The sequence below is a fragment of the Lottia gigantea genome (assembly GCF_000327385.1).
Source record: "Lottia gigantea unplaced genomic scaffold LOTGIsca_24, whole genome shotgun sequence".
Taxonomy (NCBI): Eukaryota; Metazoa; Mollusca; class Gastropoda; family Lottiidae; genus Lottia; species Lottia gigantea.
The window spans coordinates 664,243-690,286 of record NW_008708707.1 but is presented as its reverse complement, the minus strand read 5'-3'; the positions used below and the strand labels follow the sequence as shown (position 1 = coordinate 690,286).

Genomic DNA, 26,044 nt, shown 5'->3' with positions numbered 1-26,044 from the left:
CAGGTTTGTGGTTTTTTGGTTTTTTGAAAATATCTTTTTTTGTTGTACCTATTTACCATCTATGATCTTAAGAAATTCTTATTCAATATGTGTTCTAGGTCACTGAAATACTCAACCAATGAAATGCTCTAATCAATGGAAGAATTCTTCATGATAACGTCTTTTTTTAAACTTTTAGACAAAGTACAGAACAAGAAAGAAATTCTGCAAAAGAAGAAAGAAAAAATACCCCTCGAGGTCGACACGAGTCAAACAGAAACTAAAATTACGGAAAAGGTGAACCCAAATTTAGGAGCGAATCTATTTTTTTCAAAAGAAAATGTGCCTGATACTCCGAAACTTCAAAATCTGATGAAAATGTCGTACAAAAAGAGTGTGTCCATTTCAAACGATGTCCAAGTTTTCTCAGAAAATGGACAAATGGAGAATAAGGTTGTTACAGACACAATTATGGACATTTCGAAAATTGAGGTAAAAGCGAAAGAAAAACCAAAGAAAGAATTAAAAGTGAAACATGTGAAGGCAGAGGCGTCTGATGTAAACGAATGTAAAAATCAGTGAATATCTATGCTAAGTCTGGACGATATCATCTACACAATGTCAAGCTATTACTAGCTTTGATTGGCTTGTACTCTATTCAATACAGCCAATCAAAGCCATGTTGTTAATGTAACTAATATATATTTTTAAGTATCATAAAGGGAAAACTAAACCCAAGTTTTATGATTCCCTACAACTTTACAATGACCAAGGAAAAGTGTCTGGTTGACATAAAAATAAATCAACAACCCTGATGTCAAAGTGTTAAAAGCTCTGTCCAATGACCTGACATCATGAAGCATTTCCTTTTATCATGACAGTTGGTAAATGCAGCGATTTGATTGGATTATATGCTGGTAAATACGGTCAATAAATACACTTCCAGTTTGAATTTGAGAAAGAGTAATCCAATGGTGTTTGGCACCATTGCACAACACAATGGTTGCTTGTCTCCAGTCAAATAGGGAGCACAACAGAAGGAAATAGTATAAGATCATTGATGACGGTGGAAACTTATAAAGTGTTGTCTGAATCATGGTATGTACTTAAGAGTCATCTCCCTTGTGCTGAGGTCTGATCTTTTCAGTCAGAAAATGATTTCAAATTTTCACAGGTATAAACTGATATTTTCCAAGTCATTAGAATACCTCTACTTTCTATAGATATGAGTATTAGCATTTTCATAAATGAAAATAAGGGAACCCATCTTTAATTGTCATAAAAGTTCACAGTAGAATTGCAGTGAGAACTTGGAACCAATCCTGCGAATGCCAAATTTTGTAATAGACAAGTGTTGAACAGATGTTGGAAAGTCATACAAATATCAGACCACTTTGTTTATGACTGAATATTTTTTAAAGGCTATAACATTGATTGACATTTGAAGAAAATGAGTTTTGCAATCCTAAACAATTTCTCTTACAAGGGTAATGCGTTCTTAAACTACTTTTCTTAAAACAGGATTACTCCTTTCTCCTAGTGTTCAACTAAATATCAGTTTTTGTTAATACCCCATTGAAGTGGATTTTGTTTTTCCATTTATACCATATTTTATGAATTGTACTAGGGCTATGACATGTATTTCAAAAGAGCTTTTCTAAAACCTTTGTGGATCAGGGACACTGATAGCATCGATTTACACCATTCCAATATTCTATCAGATGTCTGTGGTTCCTGCAAAATCTAAGCGTTTATGACAAAACTATTGCAATGGCTTATATGATATTAGCAGACATCAAATGCTTATTTGAATGGAATTCCAGGAAACACAGACAGAATGGTGCAAATTGATGTTATCAATGTCCCTGATATATATAAAAAGTTTGGAAAACCTTTTAACAATCCCTTATTGAGAACCCACAGATAAAAAGCAAATGTAATTTTTATGTTTATTTCAATTCCAAGCATATAATTTACATATAATACAAAACTCAACAATTATGCTTTATTTATCCAAATTTGTGAAATTTTATAACATGTCCATTGAACACTTTCATTCAACACATACACTTTATTTCCTCAGTATCTTTTATATTTTAATTAATTATACTCACCAGTGAGTTACTTGACTCACTAAGAGCTAGTAAACTGACTCACTGCAAGCAAGTAAACTGGCCACTAAGAATGACTTAAGTGACTCACTGTGAGTTACGTGGCTCAATGTTAGCTAGTAAATTGACTCATTATAATCGAGTTAACTGAATCACTATAAGTGAGTAAACTGACTCACTGTAAGTAAAATTACTCACTGTAAACGAGTAAACTGACTTACTGAAAGCAAATTAAGTGAGTCACTGTAGGCATATTACTTGACTCACTGTGAGTTAAGTGACTTGCCGAGTTAAATGACTCATTGTGATGCAGGTTGACTGACCCACTGTGAACTAACAGGTATTATGTCCAGATTGTGGTAAAAAAAAAATGAATTTAAATGCTTTTTGACTAGAGATACCAACTAATATCTGCAAACAAAAATAAATAACTTTAGGATTCCCTTCTCCCAATAAGTAATTTCCTGAAATGCATTTTAATTTAGCCGTACTGAACCAACTGAATCTAACCCGTAAATAGTTCTGCTTGGGACCCAAAAATTGTACAACACTCGTCACTCACTGCATGTACAGTATTGTAAAACAAATACAACAAGTCTCATTCAAATAGACAAAACATTTAAAAATGGATTGAATATAAAATTACAAAAAAACTCAGTAAACAATTCTCAACAACATAATATAATTATTTACAGTTTTTTTTTTTTTTTTTACATCAGGGCCATATTTCTCATTTATAAATCACGATTTTTAATAAATACAGTAATTTGATTGGTTAATTATAGTAATAAATTTAAGTGAATATCCAATCAGATGATTAGAAATAAAACAGTTAGATCAAGTTTTTAACGTCTTTACTTTAAGATAAATAACTTAAGACATCACTAATCAGCTGTCAAATCTCCCTCATATCCCTGTGTTCTGCCCTGCGATAACCATAAAATAACACAAACCTTAAACAAGTCTTGAAGACACAAAATGCCTTTTTACACAATTAATTGTCTTGATGCCCAAGATGGTTCAGTTTGGTCTTATACCAAGTCACCATCAAAACATTCTTAAAACAAGCACAAATATCAGTGTTAATATCAATATCTTAATTTTGGCCATGAATTTATGTAACAATTTTTGACATTATTTCATGAAATTTTGTATTTCACTAATTAGAGATAGCTAAATAAGTTTTAGTAGTGGGAAAATTAATAGCGTTGTATTACAAGAAATTGGGACACCTATAACTTTAATTTACATCATTCTTATATTCGTTAGATGTCTGTGATCCCTGAATTTCAAAAAAGCTTTAACACGTTATGAGTCACATTTGCAAAACAAAATTAGTCTGCTTAATGTCAAAATTTACACTCTGAAAATGTTGGAACCCTTTCTCGGATTTTATAAAAACAAAAAAATACTTTATTCCGAGTCCAAACTAGCACTTTTGAATTTCAACACAACAAAACTTCTCATACTTAAATATAGAAAACATATATACCCATATTATCAAATATGTTTAAAAGCTTGGGTGTTCTCATTTTGTCAAAACATATGTCAAAATGTCCGCTTATTATTATACAATAATAAGGAATGCCCATAATACAACCAAATGATATAAAACTATAAATAATATACATTTATCTCTTTCATCCAGTCACAGCCACATTCTATAATTATATTTACATTGTTTATGTCCATTGACACCAATATCATTGACTTTTAAGGACTGGGCTGGGTGATATATTTGTATCACGAAAAATACTGGTATCACAATGAATAATTGTATCACGATGATAGCTGTATCTCAATACAAGTGTCACGATACCAGTATCAAATTTATTGGTATCACGATAATTAACAGTATCACGATGAATATAGGTATCATAGTGAATACCACTAGCATAATTTATACTGGTATCACGATATTTAACAGTATTATGATGAATATTGGTATCACGATAAATACCAATGTCACATTAAGGTTACCACAATGAATACTAGCACTTAACCCAATATTGCCCAGCCCTAGATAAGCCAATCTAATTAAAATACAGATACCTCATTTTGTTTTTAATCTTTACATTAAAACCTGTGTGGACTCAATGAAATTTGAAATGTAGGCATGCAACAAGATCTCTTTCTGAGAGTCCACATGGCCAATATTGTATGACTTGATTGGACTTTTGATATGTTTGTATAAATCAATTACTTCATCAGCTGAACTTTCTCAAAAGTAAACTATGTCAGAGCTGGGAAGAGTGAAGTAACTGGGAGAAAATAAACTAAACAAACTATCTGGAGCTGTATTTTAATTAGGTTGAAGCCTATCTGCGTGATCATTTATATTAAGACAGAATATTCCAAGGCTGAAAATAATTTCAGGCAAGATAACTACCCTGATTTGGCAAATGGACTCTTCTAACATACTTATCAATGTATCATATTGATAGAAAAAGCATGTGTGTGGGAGAGTTCAATAATGATTTGAGGGATGTCAGCATACCAGGCACATTATTTCCAGCCATGATTTCAGATATCAATAATATCAGTCAACTAATTTGCATAATTTGAGTTCTCAGCTTTCGATTGGTTCTTCATTCAAATTTCTGTCCAATCAATTAAAAGTATTTTAACACTTTCTGATCCACAAATCACACAATACTGATTTCACAAATTCAAAGTTTTTTGCCCAAAACTATTTTATCGTTCGTCATTATTACAAAAGAAATAAACAATAGCTTCATATGTAACCATAACGATAGCACTGTTTGGTATTTGTCGAGCGAATTGTGTTGCCAGGCCCCTATACAGGGCGGCAACTCCCTCCTCTTTTTTCACCAAAAATAATGTCTGTAAAAATGAGTTGTATTTGTTTCCCTCTTGACGTAATCGTGTTCTTACCACCTCTGAAAAATAGAACAGAAACAAAAATCAAGCTTCTGTTCTTGGCAAATAAAAAGAAAAACACGTTTGAACTCTTCTTCACCGAGTAACATAAAATGAAATGGAGTTAAATTTCCTACTTTTTTCCCTTAGTTGTAGAAATTTAAATCACAGTGTAAATGGCAATGTATTAAAGATTAACAAATCTGCATGAGCAGAGTCAGCCATTTTGACTCTCATGGACCTTTTCTACACATTTTTGTTAGAGAGCGAACACTTACTTCTGTTAAAAGTGAGCAAGAATCACACTCTTAGTTATTTTTAAGTACCATACCTTTGTCGGAAACAAGTGGAAAAGGGATTAAGATTGCCAATATAAAAATTGTGCTTACCATGAGGATAGGCTACCATTGTTGCAAACGTTTTAGCCACAGCAGACGCCAACATAAACTTAAGGAAATCAGCACCTGTTTTTTCACACGAATGATTTGCTGTCGTATATTTCTCTTTAAGATATTCATAAGTCACAAAATATAGCACTGTTTCTGAGATTCCAAAATATGAGGCTGATATTCCTTTATAAAAACCTAGAAAACCTCCTTTACTATATACATTTTTAACACAATTTATCACACGAAAACGCCCATCACGACTGAAATAGACAATGTTCAATATATTAATCATTGAATCAATAGTGGAAACTATTGTTATTAGTAATATTTAAACCTTTGAACATTGAATTTGAATAAAGGAAAAAGTTTGATTAAGATGTTAATGTAATATGACATCAAATGATAATGTACAATGTGAAGCTACAACGAACTTCATATTTATACATTGACTGCTATGTCACCAAATGTATTATTGAAATTTGTATATATGCGATATGATTGGATTGTATGCTTGTGAGTACAGCCAATCAGAGGCTTCAACTTAAAGTCGGTAAACACAAAGCAATAATATTTACAGCCATCTGTCCAGAGCTCTGACATACAATCCATCATCTAGCTGCATTCTGTGGTAATAGTGGAATAGTGGCTATTGTAGTCGAGGTATAAGCATGACGTCAACATAATCACTTGGTAATAGCAACCTATATTTTCATTTTAGGCTGGATGACAAAAAAATAAATGACCTACTTCTGATCTAGCTGTAATCGTGTCTTTACAAACCAGATTGGATTGGTTAAAGTATTAGATACAAAACCTGAAACAAAATAGACATGAAGTTAGAGCAGTCAAACAAATGGTGGTTGTGGGTTCTGATCATTATTTCAGTAGTAAATGTGTAGGATATTCTGGTTAAGATAAATGCTAAGAGATCACGGAGCAGGTGGTAGATTCTTATGAACCAAAGTTGTAATCCTCGTAAAAAAAATTGTTATTTCTTTATTTCCAAGTAGTGTCTTTTGTATACTTTTATTCTGCTTCAAAAGTCATTTCTCTTTCTAAACAATTCTGCCTAACAGACTGCAAGGGTCAATTCACTCACTTGTGAAAGGGGCAGGGGGTGTGCACAATGAGGGGAATTTTGAAATGTACATACCTCCACTTATAGCTGATAAGATGTGAACCTGTGCTGTATCAGGCATTAACTGACTATTTAAAAACTGTTTGGTTTTATTATACGTCAAGAAATAAAAGGCTCTGAAAAAATAACAGAAAACATTAAAACTTTATTTCCTCAACTAGTTTTTCTTAAAATCTGTTAAAAATTATAATAAACAAATATAAACCTTTACATAAGTGAACCCTGTTTTAACTCTGGGCCAGTGCCTTCTGTTAGAGAGTAACATGTTTTTGGCTTTCAACCACCATAATATATTTCATAAGAATCTCCAAAATATTACTGAAAGTTTTAGATTGTCTTTGAGTTGAATGAAAGCAATATTGTTTGAAATTAAAACTAAACAGTTCAGATGACAATTTCCAGTCCAAAATATGGTCATTTTTATAATGTAATTTCTAGGGCTGAAGTGTGTAGAGTTACCAAGTCATGTCATTCCTATGGACCTCTATTCTACACTGCTATTAAACATTTCATTACAAATACATTATTTGTCAAATGACAGAAAAAATTCAATTTAGAAATCACAAAATTTGACCGAATTATCACAGATCACGCTAGTTTTGACAACAGGAAATTCACCTAATTCTGAATATATTTCTCATGTTCATATGTAAATATTATTCTCATTAAACACCGAATTGTTTTAGTATTGGTACTGTATTTCAGTAGACAGTCAATTCAAATTGGTTGAAATTTGGAAATTTTCGGAAACCTTGAATTTGAGTTTCCCTGCCGCTCAAGTCTGACAAGAGCCAAATCATCTGCCCTGATTGAAACAAGAGCCATATCAACTGCCCTGATTGAAACAATAGAGAATTAGTAGATTAATACAACTTTAAATCAATATTTGTATACTATTAAATCACAAGTTGGCATAATTTATATTGCCCTACTAACTAAGTATTACAATAAGTGTAACCTTGACAGTTAGTCAGTTTTATAACCAACACCTGGCACAAGTTATTACATATAATATCACATACTACATAACCTTCTCTCACTTATTACTTGTATAACATAATATACTACATGCATTGTTATATCACCCCCACCAACTAGACACCAACGGTACCTAGACGTCCCCCTGACCCCTTTCCCCAACCCCAGGGGTCACAAAGTATAGCTCTGTGTTCTAAGATACCACAAGTATAAAAGTGTTCTATATAATCAGAAAACAGAGTAAGTAAACAGTGTGTAAGCTTATAGAATAGTTTTTGCTTATTTCAGTTATTAAGAAAATGAGGAGAGTAGTATACTGACGGACTGACCAATGGATGGACATGAGTGATGCCAATTTCATGTTGGTTAGTGTATATAAAGCTAGAATTAAGTAACCTAACCGATGTGTAGGATTGAGTAGTATTTGCTTATTTTAGTTATTAAGATCTCTGTAAGATGAAATGAAATGAATGGAGTTTTACGTCCTAAGATCTCTGTAGAACTGTCATATAACAAAGAAAATGGTATACTATACTATACTATACTATTATTTAAAGTAATTATATACTATAGTATTTATATATATAAGTAAATTAATGCTATTTGTCTTATTATTACCATGACAATGAAGAACTATTTTAAGATCTAGTATTTCTATATATAATCTAACAGAGTCCAAAGGTCACATCACCAACATAGTTCTTGTTTTTATTAACTGCCTTGATAATATGAAAAAAAATATTCTTGTGAATCTTCTATTAAAGGGATTATAAAGAGGTTTTAGAAACTTATTATGTGCATTGCCATAAGGGTAGAATCAATTTGCACCATTCCATTTTCATTCTGTCATCTGTGGTTCCTGCAGTTCCAGTAAAACTAAGCGTTTGATGACGTCACTTATCGCAAAATATGCTTTATAACTTAAGGACTTCACCATAGTGATGTCAGAACATGCTTTGTTTTAGTGGAATTACAGGAACCACAGACATCTGACTGAAAATTAGAATGGTGCATATTGATGCTACAGGTGTCTCTGATACATATAAAAGTGTAGAAAATCTCTTTACAATCCCTTTAAAACAAATATAAAGACATGTAGACCTATTATGTAACTTCTATAGTTTATTTGACCTTTTACAAATATTGACAATGGCACTCTATATATATATATATAACCCAGACGAACATTTATAGATACTTGTTAAAATTATGGTAAACATTTTTTTTAGCCTTGAAATTTGATCAATATTAGCTTAGGTTATGGCAACTTGCTAGATTATATATGACTTAAGAAGAACTTTGAGTTGTAAACACAATATTGTGAAATATTCAAATTTTTCATAAATAATATACATTTTTTCAGCCAAGGTAATATAAGACGTCATTTCAAGTTATAAAAATAAATACTGTATCGTGAAATACATTTCAATATTTTCATAAGCTATATTTTATCATTCAGAATCTCGAATTTTCATATCTAAATTTCTTTTAATTTTGATACTATAATTACATAACATTATAAATGCAGTGGTTGTTGACAATGAAAATTGATATTAAAGAGATTGTAAAGCGGTTTTCTAAATTTTGTATGTGTATCAAGACACTGATGGCATCCATTTGCACCTTTCTAATTTTCAATCAGACGTCTGTGGTTCCTGCAATTCCACTAAAACTATGTGTTTGAAAAACGTGCATGAATGATTTTTAAGAGGTTAATGCCAGAATAGTTCCCTCATTGCACACTGCTTAGAGTTCCAAACTGAAGCAAAATGGACATAAAACTCATTTGGCAAGTCAATAGCCCATATTTTTACTCAATATTGTTTATTACAATAAGCTTACTTAGTTAACAAGTCTAATACGTAATTAACAAATCAATAACACCATAATATGCAACCTTTCTGCACTTAACACAAACAAGGTCATATATCCAATGGATCTAGGTCAGGTGTACTTTACTAGGAGAATGTTATAGAGATAAAGATATATAGTCATGTAAACAAACTGCACTATCAGCTAATTGAACTCAAGTTTAGTTATCTGTAACACTTTTCACTAATAAATTCTGGCATAAGGTGTGTCAACAATTCAAAACAATTTCCAAAGAAGTTTTATGCTATAGGTATAGTCATGTAACTGCTTCAAAAGCTTGAAATAGATATAAAGGCAGCGCTCTCCAACTCTATAGATATGTCAGAATTAAGGCAAATCAACCCCCCTCCCCCCTTCCCTACCTACCCCTTTGTAAAACAGCCTCCCTCAGAACATAAACTTTGACAGCCCTGACTATACAAAAGAACAGTGGCTAGAACATTAAAGATCCCTTGACAGTTGGAAATCCAAAAAGAGTATGCTTATTCAGCTGTTCTGGTAAAATTTCTCTCATTGCATACTGCAAGATGTTGTCTGTCTTCAATAACTCAATTATGTGCAGAAAAAATAGGATGTAAACCAGGATTCATTTTATTTCATTCCCCACTAACTTTACAACTTTGATCACTACAGCAGTGAGTATGGCTAGAACCGGTAGTTGTTAGAACAATTCTGGCCACGTACCAATATAAATATTATGAGAGATATGTTTTGTATTAGACCCAGTCAGTCAATGCGTGGGACAACCAGTTGAAAGTTTTCCATCATCGAATCACCTAGAAACTTGTAAACCTATGTCCTCTATTGATATATAGCCTTAAAACAACAGAATCTACAAACCTCTCTAAACAAAATACAAACAATATTATCAAAACATTGAAGGGATTGTAAAGAGTTTTTAAATGTATCAGGAACACTTTTAGCATCGATTTTCACCAATAAAATTTTTAATCAGATGTCTGTGGTTCCTGTAATTCCACTTGATGACAAACAAACATATGCTAAGGCCTTTAGTGATTAGTGACATCATCAAACACTTAGTTTTAGTGGAATTGTAGGAACCACAGATGTCTGATTAAAAATTGTAATAAGCAAACCAATGATGTTGTTATCAGTGTCACTATAACTAGCATATACTACAAGGGAGTCCCTCTTTAATCCAGGCCATTATCAGTGTCACTATAACTAGCATATACTACAGGGGAGTCCCTCTGTAATCATGTCATAACTAGCACATACTACAGTTGAGTCCCTCTGTAATCATGTCATAACTAGCACATACTACAGGGGAGTCCCTCTGTAATCATGTCATAACTAGCACATACTACAGAGGAGTCCCTCTTTAATCCAGGCCATTATCAGTGTCACTATAAACTAAAAGGGTCAAGAGACATAGTAACCTAGTTGATGTTTAGAGTATAACAGTCAGATAAGCATGTAGGTCTTCATTTATAACAGTGAAAACCCATCTGATTGTATGTTTTTTTAAATAATAGTCTATTTTGACAAGTAAACAAAGTTATCTATAGATAACAAGTTTTTCATTCTTTTACACCAGATAAAAGCAACTGTCCGACCAGAGAAGTTTCAGAATTAAAATAGGCTCATTATTTTTTATATGAATTCAAAATAGTTAAGTAAGAGAAAATGTTATTTTTATTATATGAGAAAAGGCGCGAGACCCCACATTTTAAGATTTAATGATTTAAAAAGGCATCCCCTTTTTCTGACCCATTCAGCATAAAAGAATTCAATTCTGGCTTACCTTGAGGGACAAACTCCGAGTAAATTTGGGCCTAATCCTTTAAATAATCCCCGGACACCTTCAGTTTCTTTTATATGCCTACAAAAAAAAAAAAAAAAATCCATAATAATCAAAATATTGATGCATTATCAATCAAAACAGTCATCTTAATAAGTGTTACTTCAGGCAGAAAATGTCCATGAAAGGCGGTTAGGGTATATTTGGGTTCATATTCAAAATCATCAGGGGCATATGTCAGAATAGCTGGCATTAGAAGTAAGAACTAGAACTTGACCCACGTTGATAATATACTCAAAAGTTTGGAAATATGTTCAAGTATTTTGTTTTTCCAAATACCTACAATATTTCAGCACAATTCTAAATCCTGTAAAAATAAAAGTCAAGAACGAAAGTCTAATTTAAAGGGACAGTAACGATATACAAAATTTTCATTACTAAAAACATTGTAAATTAAATATACCCGGTACTTAGAAATATTTTTAAAATATGCATTTTACTTCTATGTATTTACTTGATCAATGTGAATTTCTTTTACAACTGGTGATTAAAAACAGAGAGTACTAATTTTTAAGTAATTAGTTTAAATGTAAACCTTTTAAATTTATTTTGGCATTCTTAAAATTAACGGCAGCTCACTTTCAATTATAACTTTCGGATAAGCTTAAAGAACACATATCTCTAGATGTAAGTCTATAGTTTTCATATTAATTTGAGCACCTAACTTTCCCACCCAATTAAAATAATCAGACTGCCCCTTTAATCTGTACCGGTACTGGCATTTCAAAATATAAGATACCAGTAATGCTAAAAAAATTAAACCTACCTTACACACATATATATTCCTCTAAACATGAGGTTTCTGTCTGGCGTAGGTAAACCAGCCTGAAAAGGCACCCCGCCTGCCGTATTCAATGATACGCATGACGTTGTTGACACGCTGATAGCGTGACCGAAAGTTGCTACTGAAGATTGTAGGCGAGTTTTAACAACCTCAAGGGGACATGTTAACACGGCTCCTGTGGTTCCAGCACATCTGGAAGGACGAAAGAAATTTCATTAGTTACTTACATACAAGACAAAAAATAATCATAGAGTAACAACGAACAAAAATTCCGTGGAATTATGTACAGGTATTGATTTTTACACATTGAAATTTTTGGAATGTGACAATGACAATATGACTGATAGTCTAAGAATGACTTTGTGTTTGAACATTGTTTTTACAGAGGATTATTTTGAGATACAATTAGAATTAGGCTCTTGAGGCTCTTTTGAACTTTTTTGGTTGGAATTTTTAGGAGAAAAGTGTGTTTATTTGTATGTAAACTTTCATACCAGTACAGTAATCATTCTAAGACTATCTTTGCTATTTTGAAGCTGATATTATAATTCATTTAAAAATTATTCACAAAGTTTGATTGACCTACACAACTTGAACAATTTAAACATGACTAAGAATCAAGTAGAACTTCCGAAGAATGTTCAGTAAGTAACTTTGAAAGATTGACATTTTGAGACAGATCCACAAATTGGCATCTACGATTTCCTCTAAAACTTAGAAGATGACATCTTTATTCAATAATATAAACATGTCATTTAATGGAAACTAGAAAATATGCTTGTAAAAGTCTTGTTTGAAGGTTCTAGATAGGTCTATCTCATTTGTTTACATTTTTGGCTGAACGACCTTGCCCTTCTATCAAGCCGCAGATCATATTTATGTAAAAGAACATAGTTTGCAAGGAAGAGCTCCATGGAAAGGGCAATAATAGTTTAGAAGAGATGAGGGGCAGTTTGAAGGGACCAAGAAATACTTAAAACAAGGCTTACCCTCCTGCTAAAAAGTGTATTAATGTATTTCGTTCCATACAGTAGCCATTCGACTCTGAAATCAGACAACAACAAGCAAATCTACACTCGGGTTCACGTGATGTCCTACAATCAACCAATCAACGTCAAGGATTAGAAATATTTCTCGATTCTGATTGGTTGAAATTTTACCCTAATAATTTCCATTCACGTTCTTTTCACGTGTTCCATTTTCACCTAAATTTTGTTTCTATTTTTAGAAAACAGGTTGGGTGATTCGGCCCTGTACGGCAAATTCCGTTGCTAAATGCCTTACGTAATATGCATTTTGCAGGTGAGCTTCTAGAAACAACGGAAAAATTGGTTTCTGAAGTAAATTTTAGAGACATGACGTCATGAAGGAGCTATGTTAAATATTTTATTTAGGCCTAATAGTAGTTGATTGGGAATGTCAATATGATGGGTGTTTTAATATTGAAAATAAACAGGTTGCCCTTCTAGGAAATTACAAAAACTAATGCAATGGCACTCAAATTAGTCAAGTAAAAACTAACAACAATGCCGCCATATCTGCATCCAATGAAAATAGCTACTTGACTCAGATCCTGCACCTTCCTCTTCCAACCATTGGCAATGTAAATATTTGGCGCCAAAATGTCACGGTTTCATGCGCAAAGATGACTAGCCATAGAATTATTTCTAACAAACTTGTTTCTTAAAATATAATGTTAATGGCAAAAACCAAAATAGCCAATGTCAGGCTGCAGAACTTTAAGCGGAAATCCTTTGTAGTCAGAAATTAATAATGAAAGAGTAATGTCCCCATCATGTGTCAAGGGAGGTAATTAGTTGAATAAAATCATTTATACCCGAATATATCTCAAACTTTTCAGAAATTGTAAAAAAGAACGGAAAAGATGTATTCAAAATGTCACATTAATGACAGAAGCCTAAAAAAAGAGAAATTTGACATGATGTGACTTCTTGAACTTTTCACCTTAGTTCTTTAATGTTGAAGATCACAAAAGGATGTTTGACCTTTAGTCTCGATTCTCCAGAGCAAAGATTTCTGATGAAATTCTGAATAACTGGACGCCGGAGACTAAAAACATGTGAAAATGTCAGAGGACAAAAAATCTTCAAATGTGTCTGAAGATGATCGAGGGTACGCGTTTTACCCGGAACGAGACCCATTGAAAGAGGGCAAAAAGGAGCCAAAGTTGTCAAACTTCTGGAATTTGGTTTTTGCTTATAAAACCCTCACACAACGTGGCAAACGAGACATCGTTACATGTAAAAGAAATGTGTCTTGGTGCTTACAAAATGGTAAGCCAGTACACTACACTACAGTCACTAAACCACCTCTCCCATTTCTGCTTAAACTGTCGAGTTCGTTCATCTCTGTACTAATAACAAGTACCATAGTTAAATTTCTGACTGGTCTGGATTTGGCGAAATGTAAGCGTTGACCCTCCCACCCCCTTCTTCATTTCTAACAAATGTAGAAATACAAGCTGGTAATGTAAAACGTTGTTGTTCTATTTTATAGTTTAAATGATTATTTTTTTCAGATCCAAGAGTAAAATTGTTATATAAAGCGATGAGGAAACAAGGCTGGTACGTAAACATTATTAAATCGGAGTTGATTAAGCTTTTTAATGATACTTTCAGATTGAGTTTAACATCATACATCTCTGAGAAAGTGCAGTTTTAAACCCACTTTCTCGCTGTTGATCAGGTATTCAGTGACGTCACATAGGCTATTCCTTTATATGACGTCGCCATCTTGTCTATGGATGATGATTTGTTTTAACTTCAATGTCATAAGAACAAGGCGTGAATAAGGTCAATGAAGTTGATTCCCTTCCTAGCCATCCCAAACTGGAGTTTTTATATTATTTTTTATTATGTTTTAGTAATGTTAATATAAGAAGACATATAGCCTGTGAACCTTGTGTGGGACCAGTTAGTGGTGGATACGATCCTTCTGTGAATCAGGTAGGTCATCTAGAGTTTCCTCTTTCGTAAAGATGCCTTCCCTTATTTTCATTTATTTATATATTTGATAATTAGACTGCATATTCTCATATTAAATGAAAGTAGAGGTGAATGATTGAAATACCAGTTTGTCTTACAAGTCCATAATTTACTAAGGGATTCGATGAATCACAATTTAGTTGCACGCAAAGTTTAGAAAACCTCTTTCCAATCCCTTGAAGATGCAAAGGCATTATTAAAATTCTGGAAGGCATATATTGCCAAGTACCTTTAGAGCAGGGTTTCTCTACTGGTAGTGCCTGCGTGATTCGTGGTGCTTCAGTGATTGCAAATTGGTGCTCAAGGGAATTTGCTCCACTGTTGCTCTGCTAAGGATGTGGCCCTTCAACCTTGGGTTAATTTACTTAACAAACCCTGCTTCAGAATATCTAGAAACACAATGCATACAAAGATCTCATCACTATTGTCACATTCATTCCAGAGAGTTCACATGCATCCCTTATCTTTCAGGTGGTTGTATGTGCCAACAATAAAGGAACACATTGTAATGTATTAGCTCATGAATTTGTTCACATGTATGATTTGTGTCGAGCCAAGGTCGATTTCGATAATCTTGAACATTTAGCTTGTACTGAGGTAAGAGTTGTGTCCCTTTATCTATTGCCCAATATGAATGTTGAAGGAGAAAGCAAGGCCAAGAAAAGGCTTCGGTCAAACCCTGCGGAAATGCCATGGGTAGAAAAAGCTATTAATGATATATATTATAATATATTGGCTATAGTGACGTCATCAAACATTTAGTTTTAGTGGAATTGCAGGAACCACAGATTTGAAAATTTCGGTGGTGCAAATTGATACTATCAGTGTCTTGATACACATACTAACATTTAGAAAACCTCTTTACAATCCCTTTAAAGTACAGTTCTATATAATTGTATATTTTTAGATTCGAGCTGCTAATTTTATGCACTGTACTCGATTGTCTGCCTGGGCTTCAAATATTATATCATGGAATGATTATACGGCAAAACATGCGGTATGTCTTTCATTTTCTATCAGTGGTGGCGCTAGCCTTGGAACCTTGGGGTTCAAATAGGGGAGACAACTGTCAAGGTTTATATATTTAATATGCGGCAGCTCCGTGGAAGGGCCATAGGCACAAGTCTCTCAATGAGTCTCTGAGAATGTTCTCAAATAAATTTTTGAAACATTGTGACACATATTTAGATGCGATGTTTAAAAAAATCGTATTTTTAAATATTTTAGAAGTGGGATTTGATTTTGAATAACTCATTGCAGTGCCATCTTCAGATTGCTTACACGGCTTAAAAAAATTACCTGTATATTTTTTCAGGTCTGTGTAAAAAATCAAGCTATAAAATCGATTATCCATGTGAGAAATGTGCCATTTGAGAAGGCGGCTGAAATTGTTGATAAAGTGTTTGATAAGTGCTATCAGGACCTGGAACCAATTGGACGGCGCCCACGACGCAACTCGTCTGATGCAGATTGCGCTTTAGTTGAGGGTATTTTATATGGTTATGATTGACGAAAGTGAACATTAGAATTTTTAAAATGTATTTAATGAACAGTGTGACTTCGGGTTTAGAAAATGGCTGCAAATGGTGAATAGGTGATGAAGGGTACAGAATCTTTTTGAAGCAATTTGTAATGATGGTTGCTTGATTGGTGATTGTGCTTGCATATTCGTTTGAGGCCAAAATTGTAACTTGTTCAGAACTCACCAATCAAATGCCGCCATCTTAACCAGATTGGAGAAAGGCTTCCGGGACAAGCAGACAATCGTATTTTCAATAGCCCAATCCGAAAGAGAGCTTGGACTAAAATCCTTATCCTGTCAATAGTAAATGATAATTAAAAACTTGTTTTGAAATTGCTAGATATTTTATTGTACTCTGTCCCAGCAGATTATTTCATAACAATATATATATATTAGTAACAGTGACATACATGATAAGCCTGATTTACAAAGGAACAGGCACAGGCAGGAAAATCTCAGTGGGTTTCCGAGTCAGATCAGAAGATCTAATATTATGAACAAACATAGATTTAGTACATCCAGTCAAAAGGAAAGCTAGGTCTTTTTTTTTGGGGAATTCTTGTACAGATTTTCATCTAGAATGTATGAAAAATGAAGAAAACTAGGTCTCTGGATGTACCTCTATTTTGTCATTTTGAAATTTGACCTTTTGACCTTAAGATGGATCAGAGATTCTTGTAGCTTATTTTGAACACTGGACGGGAAAATGATTGAACACTGTTTAAATATGCAAAATATCAAGAATAAATTATTTAAATTTACATATTGAGCAGTCCTGCTGCAATTAGGTCAATACTAATTATGCACATAATTTGTAACCTTATTATGCACCGAGGTCAATACTATCTTCATTGATATTGATATTTTAATTATGCATGTATTTACAAATTATGCAAATTTACAAAGCTGATATTTTTTTCTAAGCTAATATTAAAAGCAGATTTACAAAGCAGTAACAAAATTCATAAAAAAATAATCACAAATTGCATAGAGATCTTGGATATGATTCAAAATTTTACATGACCAAATGAAAGCCTTCAATTCAAAAGCATGGAAACATTTCCCAAATATCTCATGACTTGAGGTCAAATACAGCCATCTGATTGGAGAATATAGTTAAATCCTTGCATCAAAACATGAGTGTTTAGCTCAAAGTTTCTGCCATTTTGTACCATGTGCTTAAACATCATTCTCATGTCAGTTCATGTTGATTCCTTCAATGTAGGACGTAAAACTCCATTCATTTCGTTTACATCAAGAATTCAAGAACATATTTGCAAATATGACTTTTGCATCAGACTGACCAATCAGACAACTGTCAACATTTAAGTTTTGTTTAATAGTCTCACACAAAAAATTTTAAGAAAAAAATTTTGAATTAACAATCGATAACAAATGGACAAAAAAAATGGAATGTTAGTAATTTTCAGAAAAATATGAGGACCTTAAAATTTAACAAACAATTATAACAAAGAATTTTTTAAGCTGCAACAGTAATGGTGGCTTTTTGACTTCTGTTGGTAAAATTGTTGTTTCGTGTACACATATAGTGGTATTTGCCCTGTTTAAACTTGAGGACCACACCTGGGTAGGAGGCTGGAGTGTTGTCAAGGGTTACCTGCATCTTGTCTTTGGTGTCAACTAAGAAATCTTTGAATGATTCTGCTGGGCAGTCAGTGGCAGAAACACATCTGGAAAAGAAGTAGGTATTTGAGAATCAATGTAAATCATGGCATATACAGTTAAATATTTGTTTTATGCAGACTTTAAATATTACAAGGGCCCTGTGTGCTACAGACTGTACATGTTTAAGATCTTTCAACAGTTAAAAATCCAAAAAGAGTAGGCTAATGCCACTGTCTTGGCAAAATTTCCCTTATTACACACTGCATGTCATTGCTCTTTGTTAGCCCAAAATGGAACCGAAATGTAGTGCCTCAGGTCTCATCTTAACGACACATAAAACTTTTAGAACACAACCAATATACTTACTTGTAATAACCAGAGGAAGCCATATTGAGGGCCAGATCACGAGCAGAGACATCGTTTTTACCGTGATATATCCATTTAATTTCAGCATTATCCCACATATTAGTTTTTTCGAATGGAAGAGGGAAATTTTCATTCCTGTCGGCCATTTGTAAAATATTGTGTCTGTCAGATCCTAGAAAAGAAAAACAATTTTGAAATAAACACTATGACTGGTGTTACTATAGTGATGGTAAAGGGTGTTTTGTCGTAGATCGTTGTTAAAATTGTAGCAAATATAGTCAGGAACAAGAGCCATCCATTTTATTTTGGATGTAAAACGAAAAAAAATTAAAACTTACCTGATTTGCCCTCACCAGCATCACCCGTTTGCCCATCACCACCTGGTCGGCCATTGTTGTGGGTGTTTGAACCTGAAATTAACCAAGAATTCTGCATTTACCACTAGTATAATAGGTAATCATTATTTTTGAGCTATTCTTTTGAGCTGTTTTTTTTTAGCTATTCTTTTACGCTTTTCTTTTAAGCTATTTTTTTAGCTATTCTTTTGGGCTTTTCTCTTGGGCTATTCCACAGTTGGATAGCTCAGTAGAGAGTTGATGTCTTGAGTTTTAAATAAGAAAAGTGGGACAAAAATTCAGAAAGACCACTTGATCAAATCTCTCATTGCCATTTTCTTTATGATTCAAAATTTCGATGTAGCCTACCTGTCCATTGGAAATGAACCAAATCGTTTTCCGTGACTTCTAAATCAGTTGGAGTAAAATCATACTCGACAGCTGGGTAGACTTGAACAATGTTACCACGTTTTCCACGGACATTCACGTTAAAGATACGGAAATCTTTGATATCATCTGGACGTGGTTTCAATTGGAAGATATGAGTACGATCTTGGAAGACTCTGCCAAATTGAGCCGTGTTGATGGCTAGACGTAAAGGTCCTCTGCCCACACCGATATCAACGTATGGGTTGTTGGTGACTGGTGAATTGTCTGCCCTGAAATCCAAAAAATCAAGAATTGTAAGTTACGATTCTTGATGAGCAAGCCCCATGATCAATCCTGAACAGGTAGGTGTGCAATGAGGGAAATTTGGTTATGGTTGTGGTGACATTTTGTAGGATTCATATCTTAACTGATCAAGCCCTGTTCATAATCTTTTTCCTTCAGATGGAGCTCAAGCTGAGACAGGACAACAATTCAGTCTACTCTTTGATTCCCAATGAAAAAAATATATCCCATATAAGGAGATGTCTTTGATTGTCTTGAATTTTCCTCAAATGTTTCAGAGTTGTTGCCCTTGTCTTAATCACAATACCAAGTTTAAACTTACCCATTGAATTCAGAATCAGTATTAAATGGGTCATAATCATCAGTACTAATATTATATCTGTAAAAGAATCAAAATAAACCTGGTAATGCCAGAAATTAATATTTTAACTCTGTGCAGTGTACAATGGGTAAACTTTTGCAAAGTTAAAGCAAACTACCACTTCTTCTTTTCCAATTTTAAATAAAGGTATAGACAATGTCTTGGAACCTCTGAAGACATGCAGACATCAAAATATTTGCCTGAAGGTGACTAACCTCGATTAGTATTTGTTGAATTGTAGGTGTATAGAACATCATATTTTAATTGTGAAAAGTGATACAGATGACTGAAAATATGGTCTTACCTCATTCTCATGACACAGTTTTGAACCTGACCAGATGGAAAGTGGGGAAGCGTCCATTGAACAGTGTTCATTTCACCACCAATACCATTTCCAAGATGGTTGGATCTGAAAGCAAATAATTGAAATATAAAATGCCAGTAAATTTGCAAACGAAATGGAGTTTAACATCCTAATGTTCCTGATCAAATAAAAAAAGACAACTCCATGCAATTTGCAATAAGAGCATTAGCCTATATCTTTTTATTTTCCAACTAACAATGGATCTATGTGTACAGTCTGCAGCACACAGGGCCTTAGTTTAGCTTCAAATTAATTACTGGAACAACAGACTTTAGCTTGGAAATAAGACTGTTTCAAATAGAAGCTAGATAAACATCTAGACTAAATAAGCTAGAAAAAAAAACTTCTGGGCTATAAGTGTCCCAAGATAAATACAAAAACCTGGCCGCATATTCTCAAAAGGATCTTAGCGCTAGGAAGTCCTAGGGTCTTAACTTTTAACATTGTTACTTGGATATCCTAGCGCTAAGATCGTTTCGAGAATAAGTAGCCAGAAAGCCTCTACTTACCGTGACCAAGGAGCTTCTTGACATTGAGGGGAGGGTACTTTAACCAAACATTCAGCAGTGAAAGTTGTGGAATCGTAAGGTATCGCCCATGTATACTCGATATTATTTGTAGATTTCGCTTGGCAGGCTGCTTGGGTTGAAGCTGAATAAAGAATACTTCAAATTAGCCATTGGAAAGCATTTAGTAATGTAATGGTGTTCTTGCAAAGTTCTCATACATAATTTGATTTGTGGTATTATCATTATGAATATAATGATATACTGAATGGCTAAATGTTGAAGATTGTCAATGGCAAAATTAGTCAGACAGGACTGGCAAATACAGCCAAGTCAACAGCACTGATATCTTGATCAAAATCTCATTATGGTGTGTGCGTTTTTCCAACTTGTTCATTTCATGTCAGACAACAAGATTTATTAGAATTATTTGAGAGAAAAAGGTGTGCATTATGCTCGTGATTTGTGTTATACCTGTTTTATCCTTTTCTAAGTAATTATGAAACGCGACCCAGTCAAGACCATTCTCTTCACATTCTTCCTTATTGTTATAGCGGGATGGTTTACGAACTTGGCTATTAGGGAATTTCTGTAAACAGGCTCCATAAGGTTTGTTGTTAAAACTTTCAGCTATTAAAGGACTGAAACGGAACAGAAAACAGTGAAAATAAATATGGCTATGAATTTTTCAGAAATTAACATTTTCTGCTCCTGTTTGAAATAATGAAGATTTGCAATGCTATGCAGTTGGCAATGAAGTAATTTATTCCAGGATGATTTTAAATTTCCATCTTTAGAGGGATTTTTCAACTTCAGATGATGTTCAAAGACAAATGCTTAGCAATTTCAGGCAAATGATACTTAATACCATTGCAAAGGGTAGTTGATTTATGGCCTGTTTCCTGCCAAAAACTACGGCAAAAGTTATTTTGATGATAGGTCTTGGGGTGGTGATAAGACAGAAGAAGCACTCAATAACAACTCACTTGCATAAGGTTTCATTTTCCGCTAAAATGGCAATGTCCTTCCATTGTGTTGGATGCCAATAGGGGAAGTAGTCTCTTTCTTCAGGGCACTCATAGCCTCTTCGGTTACCATTAGGATTCTGTCGAGTGTAGATGGCAGAACTGTAGCCTAATCCATTGTTGCCACGGAGATTCTGATCAGCAGTAAATAAACCTAGTTACGAAAAAAATAAATTCTGAAATCATCTAAATCTTAAAATGATATATGATATTATGAACTAAAGCATTCTGAACACATACACCTTTCATTGTGCCACAGCTCAGTTCTCTGTAGCAACAAGGATCCATTTTTAATTTTGGGTATATGGTTTTTAACAAGCTATTACAGAATGGTTCTTATGACTTGTACCTTGACTGCAATAGTCACCTTTCTAGTATCACAGAAGTTTGTGAATGCAGCAATTTGTATGTAAGCCATTACAAAAACCTTACCCTTGTTTCTCTCTCTGACAAAACACTCCTCATACCAATCCCAAGATTCCTGAAGACCTCGATCAGCTTTCACGTTGTTATTTTTTCGGGAGTTACGATTGGCTAGATTGTAGTTACTGTTTGGGGGACGGTTGTAATCTTGGGTATTAGTGACCACGCCATTTCTCAAAACATCTTCAGTAGCTACAAGAAAGTAACACATTTACAAACTTAAATTGGATTCAGTTTTCAACAGTTTCAATTGCTTCAGAGCTTCAAATACTAATTTTTGCAACTGCAATTGGTATGTAACAGTGACCATTGTATTCGGTTGTCAAGAGACAAGTTTGACTTTTAACTACTGAAAACATGACTAACTACCATAGATAAGCTATGGATGTCAACAAACGTTAACTATCATATCTCAATGCTTTTACACAACAGAACAATTAGAAGATCTATTGTGAACATATCTCTCAGAGAACTGTTGTCAGATTCAAGTGACGTTAGTGAGATCCCATAAGTGAATCAAAAAACTTTGCTTACTTCCTTCTGGTTGGCACATATACTGTAAAACCTGGAATTTACAAGAATAAAATATGTATTAAGATCGATGCAAAAGAAAATTAATGACACAAAATTGCAACGATAAAGGACGGAAATTTGATTGACCAATCAGAGGACTGTAACACTGAAATCATCCCATAATACTCGATTGAAACATAATCCTTTTATGGCTTTGGACTACCTCAGTAGGATTGTCATCTGCTGGACGATAAATTGCAGTAGTTCTGAATCTTCAAGATAAGAAATATTCTGATGCGTCTGCCTCCTCTTCAAGATATGAAAATTCCGCCAGTTGGCCTGATGTCGTCATTCAAACCACAATAACTGTGTTACAATTTGTAAAACTGGCTCAACTTACCAATCTACAATTTTGTTTCTGTGGGTTATCATCTTCATTTCCTCCACAACCATGTTGATTATACCACTCTACTGTTAATATAGTCTCTGCATCAGCCTCACTTTGGAAATAGGCCTGAAAATAAGTATATCAGATAATTACTTTGTTTTGAGGATAATGACTTAGTTGTTTGGATAATGACTTAATTGTATGGATAATGACTTAATTGTATGCATAATTACTTAGTTTTAATGATTTATTTGATAAAAAAGAGATTCTCTTGTAACTTTATGACACCAGATAAGTCCACTGATGAATATATACTCTTATTGATCGAGTTTGAGAATTTAAATTTTATATTCATTCTAAGGGGTAGTATCCCTTTAATAACAAATGAATGTATAATATTTGTACCAGTTAGTAACAACTCATATAGTTACAGGATACTGTCACTTCAGACTTCAGATATAAAACATGAGAATATCAAATAAGGAGATTGTTTGCAATATCAAGTGTTCAGAATGAGTTGTATGATTCATTTGATGTAGACACTATACTTGACAATGACCTACTTCTTTCATCAATTATAGGATATAAGCTTAGTCATCTAAATATTCGTTTTTTTGTCTTAACAAATGATTCAAACTAGAAGTCAAACTATTTTGAAGTAATGGTCACTTCAGACTTCAGACTTCAGACTTCCTTTTTTGATTCTTTCATATACTTTAATTCACATACATATTCATTATTCATATTACTTTCATAGCACAAAACATTGCGCACATCCAAAACAATTAGTTTTAACTATCAGTGATATCGTCTTCTAAATTTTACTTTAGCACAAAATATTGTGTACATCCAAAGCAATTAGTTTTGAGCGACCTTATTCATCAAAGTGATGTAATCGTCTAAATATTTCTTTTCATAGAACTAAAAAACATTGCGCACATCCAAAGCAATTAGTTTTAACTGACCTTATTGATCTTCCAAATTTTACTTTCATATTAGCGAATTGTGCACATCCAAAGCAATTAGTTTTGAATGAAATTTTAATTCAAGTTTTTTTTAACCAGTTACCTTCTGAATGTAGAAGTGAATGCATGAAAATATGGAAATAAATTCTTACCATTTTATATTGTTTACTAGCATCTTTTCCATGAGGGGCACTTGTTACATCTCCTACATTGTATCCTCCTCTATTGTTATTCTGGAAGATAGAAAAACAATATTAGAGATCCTTTAAACATACTGTCATCCAGTTGGTTTTTGGGCAATTACTGGTCATTTTCTTGATAATTATACTGGAAGTTTATTTGATTTACCAGACTATACAGAGATTCTGTTGTCCACTGATGAATATATACTCTTATTTGTCCATTTTATGTCCATTCTAAGAGGTAGGTTACCTTTAAGCATTTAAATATATAAAAACATCTTAAGGTATATATTTAAATGTTGATAAAAAAAAAAAAGTTTTCGTCTCAAAATGAAAAATTATCGCTAAAATTTAACGTAAGCTCACCTGAGAGTCAAATAATCTGTTGGCGTTCGCCCGTTGAGCAGACTTTTCATTCAGTCTATCGTTACTACCTCGGGGATTGTGTAGATATATATCAGCCAATGACTGACCAGCTAATAACGCTAGTATTACAAACAGCTTCATCATCTCTAACAATGATGACCCTAAAATATCAAAAAAGGAAAAAAATGACAAATATGTTTGGAATTGAAAAATCAATGGAGTTTTACATCCTACTGTTCTCCTCTAGAAAGAAATAATTCTGATTACTATTACTAAAATATCAAACGAAAATAACATGAAACAAAGTTTTTACATCCTAATCTTCTCTGTTAAGGTTCAAGTAATGAAGACAAAGGTATGCAGTATGGAATGAGGCAAATTTGACAGGACAGCTGCACTAGTCTATTCATTTTACAAGGGACCTTTAGCACAGCCTATAGCACATGAAGCCTCAGAAATACTTAAATATATAAAACTTCAATATAGTGTGCATTGAGAACATTCAGGATTAAATTTTTCGACCAAATTACTAAGTGCCAATTACTAATTGTGCCTATCACAAATTATGCATATTACCAATTTGTGCCAATCACTAATTCTATGCCAATTACTAATTGGGTCTATCACAAATTATGCCAAATACTAATTGTGACAATTACTAGTTTGTGCATATCACTAATTTTATACCAATTACTAATTGTGCCTATTACTAATTGTGCCAATTACTAATTTGTGCATATCACTAATTATACCAATTACTAATTGTGCCTATTACTAATTGTGCCTATCACTAATTATGCCAATTACTAATTATTCCTATTACTAATTGTGCCTATTACCAATTTGAGCCTATCACTAATTTTATACCAATTACTAATTTTATACCAATTACCAATTAATTTCAATTGCTCTAATTGATATATATCTTCCAGGCATTTACTATACCATATACAGATATCACAGTAAAAAAAAGATAGCTTTTAACTTGTCATTGTCAGGTCAGAAAATTTTAAAGCGTCCATTCAATAGGAAGAAATCAAAATTATCATGCTTGCAACCAAATACAATGCATTCATGCCCCTAACAAGCATTTTTACAATATGACAAAATGTCAACCATTAAATACAAAACACCTGCCTATTCAAACAAAATTCAATATCCCTATTCAAATATTGCCAGTATGACATTTTCCTTGTTGCCCAATATTCAATAGATCACCAAATAAGTTATGACTCATAGAGGACACAGTCAATCCTTATACTGGCCATTTCAAAAAATGGTGACAGGCAAAAAAACAAACCAAAATTTGTCACTTAATAACCAAAAACATCAATTAAATTTTCAAAGAAATGAAGAAAAAAGCATTCTTAATTGTACCCACCTGATGCCAAATAGAATCTCTCAAGTTATGGCCAAGAGTGAACGTTCACAGTCTTTTTATATCCAATTTTTTGATTGAATTATGAAGTCAT

At 33.2% G+C, this 26,044-nt stretch overlaps 1 protein-coding gene across 1 annotated transcript; it reads right to left on the bottom strand.

Annotated features, from left to right (window-relative positions):
* Positions 1–191: 191 nt before the first annotated feature.
* On the bottom strand, positions 192–26,044 carry LOTGIDRAFT_203811 (hypothetical protein). The gene is made up of 16 exons (XM_009055272.1): positions 25,954–26,044; positions 24,573–24,733; positions 24,177–24,257; positions 23,072–23,185; positions 22,693–22,723; positions 22,168–22,350; positions 21,697–21,889; positions 21,185–21,351; positions 20,714–20,855; positions 20,145–20,249; positions 19,802–19,858; positions 19,177–19,466; positions 18,811–18,882; positions 18,473–18,644; positions 16,806–18,171; positions 192–2,802 (listed from the first exon to the last, which is right to left on the bottom strand). The coding sequence occupies exons 2-15, from the start codon at positions 24,714–24,716 to the stop codon at positions 17,961–17,963; spliced, it is 1,962 nt and encodes a 653-aa protein (XP_009053520.1). The 5' UTR covers positions 24,717–24,733; positions 25,954–26,044; the 3' UTR covers positions 192–2,802; positions 16,806–17,960.

Excerpts from the sequence above, each read along its gene's own strand:
- LOTGIDRAFT_203811 (XM_009055272.1), bottom strand. The coding sequence starts at position 24,716 with ATGATGAAGCTGTTTGTAATACTAGCGTTATTAGCTGGTCAGTCATTG. Across the intron at positions 23,186-24,176 it reads CTAGTAAACAATATAAAATG|GCCTATTTCCAAAGTGAGGC; the intron begins GTAAGAATTTAT and ends ACTTATTTTCAG. Across the intron at positions 21,890-22,167 it reads TGTCAGAGAGAGAAACAAGG|GTTTATTTACTGCTGATCAG; the intron begins GTAAGGTTTTTG and ends TTTCGTAACTAG.